At 54.6% G+C, this 13923-nt stretch overlaps 1 protein-coding gene across 1 annotated transcript; it reads left to right on the forward strand.

Moving 5' to 3' along the window:
* Positions 1–206: 206 nt before the first annotated feature.
* Positions 207–7223, forward strand: TRARG1 (trafficking regulator of GLUT4 (SLC2A4) 1). The gene is made up of 3 exons (XM_041482714.1): positions 207–681; positions 5854–5986; positions 6528–7223. Exons 1-3 carry the CDS (start codon positions 292–294, stop codon positions 6533–6535), a joined length of 531 nt encoding a protein of 176 aa, XP_041338648.1. The 5' UTR covers positions 207–291; the 3' UTR covers positions 6536–7223.
* Positions 7224–13923: the final 6700 nt, after the last annotated feature.

Below are 13923 nucleotides of genomic sequence, written 5' to 3' on the forward strand. Positions count from 1 at the left end.
CGGGCTGAAGGCGGCGGGGACTCCCCATCTCTCCGCTCCGCCCCGCCGCATCCCCGCCAGCATCCCCGGGGGCCGCGGCGCCGCACGCAGCGGGGCGGGCGGAGGCCGAGCGCGGTAAGGGGGCGAGGAGAGGGGGGGCCGGGGACACCCCGGGGGCGGTCCGCCGCCCCGATCCTGCCCCGGGGGCCGAGCCGGAGGAGGGGCCAGCCCGGCTCGGCCTCCCGCGGGGCGGCGGGCCCCGAGCGCAGAGCGGCGGCGGCGGGGCGCTGCCGGAGCCCGCTCCGCCGGGCCATGGCCAGCACCGGCTCCGCGCCCGGGGGCGCCGGCCCGGGCTCGGGCACGGCGCTGCCCACCCGCTTCCAGGAGACAGAGAAGCTGCTGTCGGCGACGGAGGGCCGGGAGGAGAAGGGCCTCCGCGGCTCCAAATCCTTCACGGCAGCCTTGCCCGGCGAGACGGAGCGCAACGGGCACGGGCTCGGCTACAAGTCGGTGTCGGTCGGGCACCTGGAGGCGCCGCCGCTGTCGCCGTCCCGGCTGAGCCTGGGCAGAGCCTCGTCCACGGCCACCAGCACGGCGGCCCCGGAGCAGGGCCGCCCTCGGGACTACCTGGTGCTCGCCATCTTCTCCTGCTTCTGCCCCGTCTGGCCCATCAACATCGTGGCTCTCGTCTTCTCCATCATGGTGAGTGCGGGACCCGCCGGACCCGCCCGGTTCGCCCCCGGCTTCCCCCGCCGCCGCCCCGACGGCCGCCCCGGAGCTGTCCGCGGTGCTGCACCTCCGGCACCGGCACCGGCACCGGGCCGGGAGGAGCCGCTCCGCTCCCGCAGCGCTCGGCGGGGGCTCGGGGGGCTGTGCCGCCCTGCTCGGCTCCCGCAGCGCGCTCCGGTGCGGGTCCGGGGGGCGCGGGCGGGCGGAGGCGGGCGGGGAGCGGCACCGAGCCCGGGGCAGCGCGCGGGGAGGCGGCGGGATGGAGATGGAGATAGAGATGGAGATGGAAAAGGAGGCGGCGGGATGGAGATGGAGATGCGGGAAGGCGGCGGGATGGAGATGGAGAGGGGGTGGGATTCAGGGCAGGGCTCCGGGAAGCGCGGTGGCTCCGGGAAGCGCGGTCCCTGCCGCCAGGCAGCCGTCCAGAACCACTCGGCGGGCTTCCCCGGGAAGGAGCTGCGGGGCGAAGCGCTGAGCAGGGATCTCCCTCCGCCCCTCCGAGCCCCTTCGAGCCCAGCCCTGCAGCAATGGGGAGACAGACCCTGGCTGGAGGCTGGCTCCCGGCCTCAGGCACTTCAAAGGGACAGGCTGCACCTGCAGCTCCTTTAGAAGCAATTTTCCTCCATTAAACGTCCCCCACACCCCAGCAAACACACCAAGAGCCGAGCAGGGGAGAATGAAGCCATCCCGGCCTCCCACCCATCTCGGGTACAGGTGGCTCAGCCAGCACAGCCCTACGAGCAGAGCCACCCCCTTCCCCAGCAGATGCTGCTCTCTTGTACACACCCAGCACCCTCCATGCCTTTGATTTGCAACAAAGGCAAATCTTTTCTTTGAAGATCAGCTCCATTACCTGCTTACCACGCAGAAATACACTGAGGGGCACCTGCAGCCAGCGCTTCCCCCCAAAACCACCAACAACTTGAAGGCAGGCACGGGCACTTGCCACAAAAAGCCCTCTAGGGAGACCAATTTCCATTTTGAGGAGGAATCATCGTTTCTGCCAGTGCCAGCTGTCATCTGCGTAGTACAGTTGTGTGGCACAGCCTGTTTAGGCAGCATCCAGGGAAGCCAGCCAGCCTTGTCTGGCTTTGCACTGCAAGGAGAGGGAAAGCAGCTGGGTATTGCATATCCATGGTAATAAACAAGGGCTCTCACGGGGATTTGCCAGCCACATTAGCCTTCATGCAAAATAGATCCTCACACTGTCCCTTGCAGTTGTCAGAGCCTGCAGGGGGGTGGGGGTGTGCCTTGGGCCACACCAGCCCCGTGGAAGAGAAGAGTTAACAGTGGAAAAACAGCAGGAGTTGTTCCTGCCAGGCTGAGAGGGACAGGGGTGTGGTGACTGTCACACCCAAGGGGAGTCAGGAGCAGCAAGGCAATGAGATTATTGGGCTGCCCTCTGCTTCCAAGGCCACTGGCAGCACTGCCCAGGGCTCATCCAGAGCTGGGGAAGGGGGGGCAGAAGGTGCATTCAGCTGAGCTTGTTCTCCAGGACAAGGTTAATGGCACACACAGCACGTTAGTGGCCAGTGCACATCCTCTGGCCCCTGCACAGTCACCTCTGCACTCTCTCTCCTGTGCTTTAATTAATTATTACAGCCCTTTCTAGTCCTGGCCCTGCCGGCACCATCACCTCCTCCACACACCCACTGGCAGCCAGGGACCTCCACAGGCACCAGCAGAGCAGGATGAGGAGTGATCCACCCTCCCTCCCTCCCTGAGGAACCAGGGAACATCTGGCTGGGTCCTGCTGCCAGCAGGAGCAGCTCTCAGGGCACGGGTTGATGTTTCACCTGCTTGCAGCAGGGGGAACTGAGCTCCCAGTGACCCCCAAGGCTCCCCCAGCCCCAGGTCTTCTCTCAGAATAAAGCCCTGATCATGCACAGATCTGAGCAGGAACCAGGATTTTGTGATTCCCATCGCCTGGGGAAACAGGAGGACCTTTCCACAATGTGCTGACATTCCTTTAGCTCTGCAATTGTGCTTTTCTTTCCTGAGTCAAAGCTTTTGCACATGAAAACTGGTGGGTTTTTTTTTTTTCCCCTGGGTAATAAGCAGCGTCCAGAGAGGAAAGTAAATGAATGCTTTTGAGCTTAGTGTCTCATAAATCATTTTACAAAAGCTGCTCTCACATCCCAACAGGGCCTATGGCCAGAGGTGGAAAAAACCCTGCTCTAGCACCCCCAGCCTGTTCCTGCTAGCACTGGTTTAATGGAAATTAATTACCTGGAGGCTTCTCCATGGACTCTTGGATGTGTTTTTCTCACCAAGTGATGATCTGGCTGTTCTAAAGGGCTCAGGCCACTCCCCAAGAGAGACAGTGGGACTGGTGGACAAAGATGTCCCCCCCAAGGATCCCTGGGATCCATCTCCTAGGAGTGCAGGGCAGGGCTGGCTACCACACACCCACCCTGCATTCCTGCTGTGAATCCTTTCCTCTGCCCACCAAAGTGCAGAGGAGCCACGTCCCAGAGTAAAAAAAAACCAAAAACCTCCAAATAAATGAAGGGAAATGAAAAAAAATCCAGCCAGAACCATCACACAGTAACATCAAGGGCACTTCTGCGCAGCACTTGGTATCCAAAATAAATTCTGTCATTGCCAGAACATGTGGGAGAAGTCAGACTGTCCTCACCCATCACAGTCATCTGTCTTGCTCTGGAGTTGACTGATGCCTCTCTTGGAATATTTCCTTCAACAAGAACAGAAGTGTCCAGGATTAATGATTTATTCTGGGTAATTGGTGGACGGCAGCAGAGAGCATCCAAAGCCAGTTCATCAACTGGGAAAGATTGCAGGAAAGAGGATGGCATGATTTGTCTTCCCCATCCCTGGGACCAGCACAGGAAAGCAATTTCCTTCATTTGCAACAAGGCCACTTAGGGGAAAAAAAAAATAACCAAAAAATTTTGAGCAGTGACTGGAACAGATAGCAGTGGGAAACAGGTAAAATTAATAACTCCTGAGTCACCCAGCCTTACCTGGCCCACGGGGGCTGCAGAGCAGCACCCACACCCCAGGCCCTGCAGATTTTCCAGCTCTGGGCTGGAGCAGGGAGTCCCTTGGCACTCACACAGTGACTCACTCCCCCAGAGCCCTCGAGCCTTTCGGAGACGTTCTGCCTTGGTGAGCCTCGATTAATAAACAAGATGTTAATGTTTTTATGTGGAAAGCAAAACAGTGGGTTAGTGATACTAGAGAGCTATAATCAAACTGTTCCACTCTGATTAATAATACATGTACAGTACCAAATTCTTGCTAAACACCCCATGCCAGTGCTGATGTGTTTCTCATAATTGCTGAGGAAAAATGAGCAGCAAACACTTCCAGAAGCTGTAGTGATAAATATGTCGAATCCCTCAGCCTATGTATTTTGCCTGCAAGACAGCTAAAACTGCATATTTCACTGCAATCTAACCCCCACCCTGCCAAAACATTACACTTGTTACAAAAACCAGAGACTGAGAGACCAAATCCCCAGAGCTGGAGCTGTCAGCAAGCAGGGCAGGGATCCTGGCGATCCCTGGGCTCTGCATCCTCCCCATCTCTCACCACCAACCCATGAGGCTTCATTTTGTCACCTCCTGTTCTGGGATGAAAATAGCTCTTGGCTGCATCCCCTTGCTTTCAGAGTGGGTCTGGCAAAGCTGCTGGTGAGAGCAGGAGGAGCAGGGTCCTGAGCACTCCCGTGTCACTGCTGGGGACAGCGATGCCCAGGGTGGCTCCTGAGCAGGGCAGGACGTTGCCAGGGGGGCAGAGGAAGCAGCCACCCGCCTGTTTGAGGCTCTGCTGTGTTATTTTCCTGGTGACACAAACTCAAAGGAGCCCATGGAAACCTCCAAAGCTGTGTTTTTCCTGCGGAGCTGCTGCCCATGCACAGCCTGGGCTGGGGATCTTCTGGTGGGGCTGGGGATGTTCTGGTGGGGCTGGGGATGTTCTGGTGCTGCCAGCAGGCAGTGGAATTAAAGCAGGATGAATGGGAAATGGGGCAGGAACACCAAGTAGTGGTTCAGATTCTCTGTGATGTTTCATGGTTATTGCTGGAGCTGGCCTAGACCTCTCTGATCTTAATTTTTAATATTTTTTTTTTAGCATGAGGAATATGTTAAGCATAAATTTTAACTGTTTGGGGTTTTTTTGGGTTTTTTTTTGTTTTTTTTTTTTTTGTTTTTTTTTAACGTGAGGATTTTGTTTTTTTCCATCACAGCTATTTCTGTGATACACATTTTTTGAAAGGAAACTGGGATTGCTTTAATCCACTTCCACCTTTAACTAATTTTAACTAATACACTTGTTTGTTTTTGTTTTTGTTTTTGTTTTTGTTTTTAACTGAGAATTCCCCCAGTTTTAGCAGCCATGCTCCAAAGGGAGAGCTGGCACACAGCACAGGGCTGTGGGAGCTGCTGGCCCCACAGCTTGCCCCAGATCCCCTCTTCTCCTCCAAGGCAGCTTGGCTGGGGATGGACTGGCCAGGGGAAGAAGCCTTTAACCCACATTAAGGTGTTAAATACACAAAAGCAGCCCCAAAGGAGGAATATCTGCTTCAAAGCAGTTAAACCATCAATAAAACCCCATTCCAAGTGAAGTTTAGGGGGGTTTTGCCCAACTCCTCCACTGGATCAAGGATGCTGGGCTCCCTTCTCCCCCTGTCCCACCTCGCTTCCCTTTCCCCTCCTCCAAGCTCTTCCAACCAGCTGAAAATGTCACCAACAGGCCTTAAAACCCCTCACCCACTTTTCCTCCCCCCAGAACCCCTTCCCAATGGGTTTTGGGGGTGGCAGAAGGGCACTGCACGAATCTGGGGAGGCTTTTGGATCCCAAGGGCTGGGCTGGCAGCAAGTGCTGACGCACGGTGAGTAATTCCAGCACAGGTCCTCTCACAGCTGCCCTTCTGCTGAGCGCTGGGTGCTGCCCCAGCCAAGGGCAGGATGCCCAGGAGCTCCTTTCCAGCAGGATCAGGAGCCCTTCCCCCAGCAGTGGTGCTTCTCCCTCACCAGGAATCCTCACTTTTTACTCGGGAGCCAAGTGATTGCCAATTAAAGGAGCAGGAAAGAGAACGGGGCTCGGTTTGGGGTTCTACAGCCAGGGAGTCAGCCCTAGAGCTGCTGCCCCTCTCAAGGGACTCTTTTTGTGTCTCCCCAGTCGAGGAACAGTGGCCAGCAAGGGGACACGGACGGCGCCCGGCGGCTGGGGCGCATGGCCAGGCTGCTCAGCATCGTCTCCATCGTGCTGGGGACCATCATCATCGTGCTCTACATCTCACTCAGCGTCAGAGGTAACCCTTCCTTCTCCTTCCCTCAGCCCAGCTCCAGCAGGAGCCTCACCTGGCTCCCAGCTCCAGCCCAGGGGTAGGATAGACCTGCCCCCATTCCCAGCCTGAGGGCAGTGGGAGGGCGCGGAGTCCAGCTTGGGTTGAGCATCACCAGCTGCACACACACGTGAAAAACACCTCAGAGAATGGGCTCCTTCCAGTAGAAACACACACTGCCCAAATGGCCAGCGTGGAAAGCCCTCCCTGTGCTGTCCAAAGTGCCCTGGTGACCACACAAGGTCTCCCTGGTGAAAGGCCCCACCCTGGCAAAGCCTGTGGTTGGGTTTGGAAGAGTGGAGCGCTGTAAAAACAGAAAGGTTTCAGGACACAAATCAGAAATACAATCCCAAAATGTCTTGGGAACCTCTCAAGCACAGCCTCACCTGCCAAACCAGCATGATCAGCACAGCTCAGGCAAAGAGGGACCTCAGAAACACCCAAAGGAGGGTAAGGGGAACATCTGCTGGCTGCTGGAAGCTGCCCTAAGCCACTCTTTCTTTTACAGTTTCCTAGAAGACGTTTCAGCATGCAAATACCTTGAAGAGGAGGAAGACAACTTTCCTTTTGGGGTTTTTACTTTCAGCCTTGCAACAAAACAAAAAAAATTGTCACAGTGTAGGTGGGCAGCCCTAGACAGCCTGCTCTGGAGCGCCGTCAGAGGGAACGCATGCTTCGATTCACCGCCTCTTGGGAATGAGCCTGGGCGAGGGACGGGATAAAAACCACCCTGAGGAGCAATGGGAGAGGCCTCTGAGGAGAGGAGAAAGGGGAAATCCACTACCTCATTCCCCTCCAGCAGAACTCACGGAGTGGGGAGACAACTAAAGTGCAAGAGGAGGAGAGAGTCTCCAGAAGGAAGCTGGTTTTGGAAGGAAAACACAAGGCGAGAACGGGACGTTTTTGAGGAGTCCTCCTGAGAATTTTTGGCACAAGTCGCTGGATTTTTGGGGGGTTGTTGGTTTTTAAATCACCGAATTCTCTGTCTCTACAACAAAACAAAACAACAAAACAAAGCTCAAACTGCCATCAGGAGCTGAGAGCTGTTCCACGGAGGAGGAGGAGGAGGGAGAGCAGAGCTGCAGCCGGAGCACGGCTCTGCTCCCAGCAAAACGCAGCCGCCAAAGCCGGAGGATGTGGTGGGTGCTTTTGTATTTTTGATGAAAAAAAAAAAAAAAAAAAAAAAAAAAAGAAAAAAAAAAAGAGACAATGACCATTTGCATGCCTTTGGGAATGTTCTCCATGTCTGTTCCTACGAGCTCTTTTATCACTTAGGGCAGATCTCAGAGCTGGCAGAGGAGGATGTTGCTGCATGAGTACCCCGGACTCCTCCTCACCCCCATCCCATGGTGGGCTTTTTAAAGGAAGGCAAAATCAGGTGTTCCCTGTGAACCCACACATTTCTCTGTGCACCCAAAGGGAGGTTAGCAGCCCTGGCACTGAGACAAGAGCCTGGTTAATGCCCAGCAGCAGCACCAAGGCACGGAGAGCCCCTTGTGCCCGCTCACACCCCGATGTCACGGCACGCAGAGGCTTCAGCGTCATCCAGCCCCCACCACTGCCAGTGCTCACCCCCCAACCCTCTGGGGCTTCAGCTTTGGGCCTTCCAGGAGATTTTCAGGGGCGTGGAGGAGTTTTAGACTCCTGCTCCTCTCCTTGCACCCCTCACACAGCTCTTCTGCAGCTCTGAAAATCCCCGGAGCTGCCCGGGGCCAGTTCTGCGAGTCGTTGTATTCTTTTTTAATGTTTTGTATTTAACACAACAAGGAAACAGACTCTGCTCCTCCCACTGTGTCTGTAGGTACCACAGGCCCTGCCATGTCTTCCACAGCCCACAGATCCCTCGGCCCATCCCAATCCCCCCACGCTCCCTGGAGGCTCCATCAGCCCCAGCCCTTCTCCTCCCCGCTCTCCCCTCATTGCTGGGGGGACTCTCTGGGGTTGGCCCTCTACCCACCCACCCAGACTATGCAAATCTCCACTGCCTGTTGTTTCAGCCAGGCTTTGTGACTTCTGGCCACGTCCATTGGCTCCCTGAGTCTCTTTGATCCAAACTTTGGGGACACACGACCACGAGCTGCACTGCCCGACCTTTCTGTGGCCTCCAGCTGACAACCTGTGACCTGAAAGCACGGACTGACTGAGAGATGTTGTCCTGCAGGGCACTTCTGCTCCCTGACACCAATCTCCTGAAAAACACCCCAAATTTAGACCAAATTCAATGCTTCCCAGGCCTTGTCTACATGGAGAATCCACCAAAAGAAACCTCACAACCTGGTAACTGCTTGGCACTGGCTCCTGCCCTGGGCTCTGGGTGGGCTCAGGGCTTAGCCCAGGGTAGGGGTGGGGTGTAAATCCACGCTGTAGTTACTCTGTAGTAACTAATGTGCAAAGCCATGGGCATCTCTGTGAAAATTCTCCTGTCACCTTTTTGATTGCTCCTCTTTCAAGTGGTTTTTTTTTTCCTCTAGATGTTGTTTGAATGCAGGGGGTGAGAAAGCCAAATCCCCCAGACACGCTGTCAACATTTTTCTCTCCCCTAAGAGGGATGCCAGGGGCTCACAGCAATAGAACACCACTACAGCACTTTCTCAGGCTCCATTCCCATCCACCCCTTTGCCAGCACTCCATCACAAACTGCTGGCAGCTAAAATGGACCAAATCTGCAACTTTTCTTTTGCAATTTATCTTTTTGTGAGTTCAGCAAACAGGGACTGCTGAGCATTGCTGGGTGGGAGCTCCCTCCTCCATCCTCTGTCCAGGAACTGCATCTTTTCATCCTGAGCCCTTCATAAACCCTCCCTTGGATGTTCAAACTTTCATCTTATGGCTGCTGAAATCCCATCAAATCCCCCAAATGTTTCCTTCTTTAACTCTTGGATTCAAAAGCTGCTTGCTGGGGAACACGTGGGGGGCTTTTTTTGGAGCTACATAAGGGCAGTGCTGCCTGTCCCTGATTTCCTGCCCTTTGCTCTTGGAGCTGCTGGAATTCAGCTGATGGGAAGAGCCCAGGAAGCTCCTCCTTGGGCAGGAAGGGCCCTTTTTCAGGGAAGAGTGCTGGAGGCAGTTCTAGGACTTGAGAGCACTGAGCGTTTATTAAGTAAGGATTTAAATGCTCTTTTATCATTATATAAAGCCTTTCATCTAAAGTGCTTCTCTGCATCCAAAGGATTAAACCCTGCCACCCCCCACGAGGTGGGTTCACATTACTGCTCTAATTGCAGGGATGGCAAATGCTCAGGCACTGAGCACTCCCAAACCAGCCCCCTTTCCTTCCTCCTCCTTAAAGAACCATCTATGAGCACAGATTTCCATGGAATCTGCTTTGTTCGGGTTTTTTTCCAGCGGGATCTAAACAAACTGTGCCCCACTGCGGTTCCAGGTGGGATTCCTGCAGCCAGAGGAGGGAGAGGCTTTGTGAGGCAGCTGCAGTGCTCCTTGCCAGGAGAAGTCCCAGGCCAGGGCAGCACTGGGCAGTGGAGGCACCAGGATTCCCCTGGATGCAGGAGAAGGCAGAAGATTTCCCCAAAACCCCAGGGTGATGGTTTGTTTGTGCCTCCTGTCTCATTGGAAGGCTCGGGTGATGCTTTGCTTCTCACCTCACTGTTAAATATAACAAAAGAGAAGAACTAAGACACTTGAATCCCTTTAATTCTAAAATCTTCCTGACTAGATACAATTGTACTGCACCCTTGAACTCAGCTTTTTTTTTTTTTTTTTTTTTTTCCCCCCTTTTTTCCCTTATCCTGCATTTAAATCCAGAGGAAAGCCTCTACAGTTATCCCTGTCAAAATATTTACTGTGCTTGTAACCTGCCTCTGCAGTGCTGGAGGAATTAAACTCTCCAGGGACACCCAGAAACTCCCTTTCCCTGCTCCCCCACCAACTTCTCCATACATTTTGCAGCCTGTTTTGCAAAGTTTTTGCCACTTTGCTCTCCCAATCCCCCATGGTTTTATCCTCTCTTTGGCTCTTTTTGGGTGGAATTTGCTGATATTTGTGAAGGAGGAGTCTGCAGAGTCCCAGCCCTTGGCACACACTCACCTGAGCAGGGTTACAGTGAGGGTGATAATGGCAAAACTTCACCCTGAGGCCCCCAGGCACAGTCACCCTTGACTCCATCCCCCAGGGAACTCTCCTTAACTCAGCTTTCAGCACACAGGAGGGCAGCCACAAAAGCTGTGCCATGAGCCCTTTCCTCCCCAGCCCCACCCAGCAGCCCTGTTTCTCATCCCCCAGCTCTTTGCCACCTGCTGCAGCCTCCTCTGAGCACACACATCAGAATTCTCCATGTTTGCAGCTAAAACAGTCCCAAAATCCTGGCCAGCTTCTCCCCCCTGGTGAAGGAAAGGTGAGAGCACGGTGACAATCCAGCCCTACCTGCCAGGGAAGCTGGGCTGGTGGGAGGAGAGCTCTGAAGGGATGGAGAAGGTGGGAAATGCCTCTAAAATGCAAGCTGGAGTGGGAGTTCCCATCGACAGGCATGTCAGGTCCTGGTGGGATGGAAATCCACGGGAAGGATTCTCCCAGCAGAGCTGGGGCTGCTGGCACCTCCCTGGCACTGCCATCCCTGGGCTTCTTTGCCAGGGTTTGGGGCAGAGCTGGGCTCTGTGGGGTGCCACATAAAGGCTGCTGGATTGAAGCTTCCAGCTGAACCAGCAGCAGACTTGGCTTGGTTTTGTAGGTGGGATGCAGTGAGCCAGGGCTGGGGAAGGCGGGGGTCAGACCCCAAAGGGATCTGAGCAGCACCAGGGGGAAGAAATCCACCAAAGCACTTCAAGGTTTGCTGTGTTAAGGATTGAATTGCTTCTTCTGCTCCAGTTTCCTGCTGTCTCCCTGCTCTCTGCTGGTTTTAGTGCCCCCAGAGCTCCCGCAGCTTCTCCTCGCTCCCCGTGTCCCTCCTTCCACCGGGATCTCAGCTCCGGGCTCAGGCAGCTCTGAGCCGGCTCCAGCCCGACCTGCCCCGCACAGAATTCTCCATGTAGACAAAGGGAGCAGCTCCTGCCTTTCCTGTGACATGGAATCTCGGTTTTGTGCTCGTTCCGAGCCCAGGGGGAGCTGCAGGAGGCACCCGCTGGGCCGGCGCCACCCTCGCCCTGTCGCTTTGTCACTGAGCCACAGCCAGGGTTGCCCTTATAGCTGAAATTATTCCGATTTAAGCTCGTTTTCCTTTCAGTATAAAGCCTTTAATTTTGGCCAAAAAAAAAAAAAAAAAACCCCACCCAGTTAGGTTTCGACTGAAAAACTCCCCTGCTTGGGCACGATCCAAGGGGGTGCGGGGGGATAGCAGCCTTTTCAAAGTGGGAATATTTGTAAAGCGTTTGCTGACACCAGTAGGTAGCAAAATTCCGACCTATAAATACCCATCCAGGATAAGAAACATCAGAAAGGGAGCGTGTGCAGGATTCACCGAGGCAGCCCTGCTGCCACCTGGGAGCCCTTGGAAGGTGCCAGGGTTTGATCCTTGGCATGGAAGTGCAGGGTCCATCCCCCCACTGGGAGAGCCACAGCTCACACACAGCATGAACACACCAGGAATTGCAGCTGGGTGCTTCTCTTTGCTGACAAATGTTTCTTTTTCTGCAGGATGGTATGGTATATCTTATATACTTTCTTTGTATTTCTTGGCATGAGAAAAAAAAAATTAAAATGTAACATGCATGGTCAAAGCTGAACTGGTTTCTTCTGTCTAAATGAGAAAAAAAAAAATATCCAAGCTACTCATTCAGTGATTGCTTCACACTCTGAGAGCAACCAGTTGGTATTTTGGGTGCAGTGGGTTGCAAATAATATGTACAGGCAAAAAGTAAAGAAAACAGCACAAATCAGAGCAGGGGGAGGAGCAGACAGAGCAGCCTTGTGCTGGTTTTAACCAAAAACACTTCCCAGGAGTTTTCCCAGCCAGACTGGAAGGCTCTGCTGACTGTCACAGCCACCAGCAGGGTTTATTTGTGTTAATTGGCAGTCGGGGTGGCTGATCCTCACTGAAGCTGAGCTGCACAACTTCACGCAGCTGCATCCCAGAGCTCTCCCCTCTCTGCTCATCCCTGCATTCCCTGGGAGGGAGCCCAGCCCAGCTCCCAGCCCAGCCCAGCCTGCTGGAAGGGCTGCCAGTCCCACTCTGCTCTGTGCAGGGCAGGGCCCGAGGAGGTGGCACCGTCCCTCAGGTGCCCCAGGACAGCTCCTCCCTCTCCCAACAGGGCAGTGCCACCACCAGCAGCAGGGATGGAAAGCGAGGCTTGCAGGGCCCTGCTGTCAGACACAGCACCCACTGCCACCCTGCCTGCCAGGGAAAGGCACAGTGAATCCTGCAGAGGTGAATCCTGCAGAGGTGAATCCTGCAGAGGTGAATCCTGAAGAGGTGAATTCTGCAGAGGTGAATCCTGAAGAGGTGAATCCTGCACAGGTGAATTCTGCAGAGGTGAATCCTGCAGAGGTGAATCCTGAAGAGGTGAATTCTGCAGGCAAGAGGTGAATTCTCAGGCAGAGGTCAATTCTGCAGACAGGTGAATCCTGCAGACAGGTAAATCCTGCAGGCAAGAGGTGAATTCTCAGGCAGAGGTCAATTCTGCAGACAGGTGAATCCTGCAGGCAGAGGTGAATTCTGCACAGGTGAATCCTGCAGAGGTGAATCCTACAGAGGTGAAACCTGCACAGGTGAATCCTGCAGACAGGTGAATCCTGCAGGCAGAGGTGAATTCTGCACAGGTGAATCCTGCAGAGGTGAATCCTACAGAGGTGAACCCTGCACAGGTGCTTCCTGCAGACAGGTGAATCCTGCAGGCAGAGGTGAATCCTGCAGAGGTGAATCCTACAGAGGTGAACCCTGCACAGGTGCTTCCTGCAGACAGGTGAATCCTGCAGGCAGAGGTGAATCCTGCAGAGGTGAATCCTACAGAGGTGAACCCTGCACAGGTGCTTCCTGCAGACAGGTGAATCCTGCAGACAGGTAAATCCTGCAGGCAAGAGGTGAATTCTCAGGCAGGGGTGAATTTTGCAGGCAGAGGTGAATCCTGCAGTGTGATTCAGCAGCAAATGGAATTAATGGCCCTGCCTGGAGCTCATCCTGCTGGGATTCCCTCACAGCTGAGGGGTCTGGGACTCTCCTCCCTGACAGAGCCACCCAATATCTGATCAGCAAACGCTGCAGTGGAGCAGATCCAGGGCTGGACTTGCTGTGGGCACCTTTAGGAAGTGCTTACAGCAGGAGGGTGAACAGACCCAAACCCCTCTGCTGGGACCATCTGTCCTCTTCACTCTGACAAACACCTCTTGCCCTTCCCTGAGCATGCAAGCTGTGGGGTTTTGGGGAAAAATGAATGAACAGTAAAACCCCACAGGTGCCCAAAGCCAGAGAGGAAGGAGATTAAATGTTTGTGAGCTCATGAGAAACAGAACAGTTATCCTCGTGAGCACCTCAGACACCCACCCAAGGAACAGGAATCAGTCCTTCCAGAGCAGCTGCTGCCCACAGCACCAAGCCCAGCCTCTGTAAGCCAGGCTCAACAGTGGGTCTGTCCCTAAGGTTTCCTATGGCACCAAGCACTGCCCAGGGAGACAGAGCTGCTGCACAGCCCCCAGCACTGTGCTCAGCCTTGCTGTTCACCCCACTGCCCTTCTCCTACACTGCATCATCCCCTTCCCCAGCTCTGCAGCTCACTGGGCCATTTTGAACAAATTAAGCCATTTTCTTTAGTGCATCCATTCCCCATTGCTTTGGAAACTGCCAGTCTAATTAGATCTGCTGGTTCTTGCTCCTACACACCCTCCCCTTGTCACAGCACCTAAACCAGTGCTCTTGATGTTCAGCCTCACATCCCAGGGTTCAGAGAGCAGCTGCCCAAACCTCTCAGGGCCATCAGCCAGGGTTAATTACCCACAGCCACGCAGCTCCAAGCTGACAC

The sequence above is a fragment of the Pyrgilauda ruficollis genome, unplaced genomic scaffold (assembly GCF_017590135.1).
Source record: "Pyrgilauda ruficollis isolate IOZ18807 unplaced genomic scaffold, ASM1759013v1 scaffold59, whole genome shotgun sequence".
Taxonomy (NCBI): domain Eukaryota; kingdom Metazoa; phylum Chordata; class Aves; order Passeriformes; family Passeridae; genus Pyrgilauda; species Pyrgilauda ruficollis.

What these genes read in the sequence shown, in the direction of transcription:
- TRARG1 (XM_041482714.1), top strand. Translation starts at nt 292, where the DNA reads ATGGCCAGCACCGGCTCCGCGCCCGGGGGCGCCGGCCCGGGCTCGGGC. An exon ending in CTCTCGTCTTCTCCATCATG is followed by an intron (nt 682 to 5,853) that starts GTGAGTGCGGGA and finishes GTGTCTCCCCAG; the next exon opens with TCGAGGAACAGTGGCCAGCA.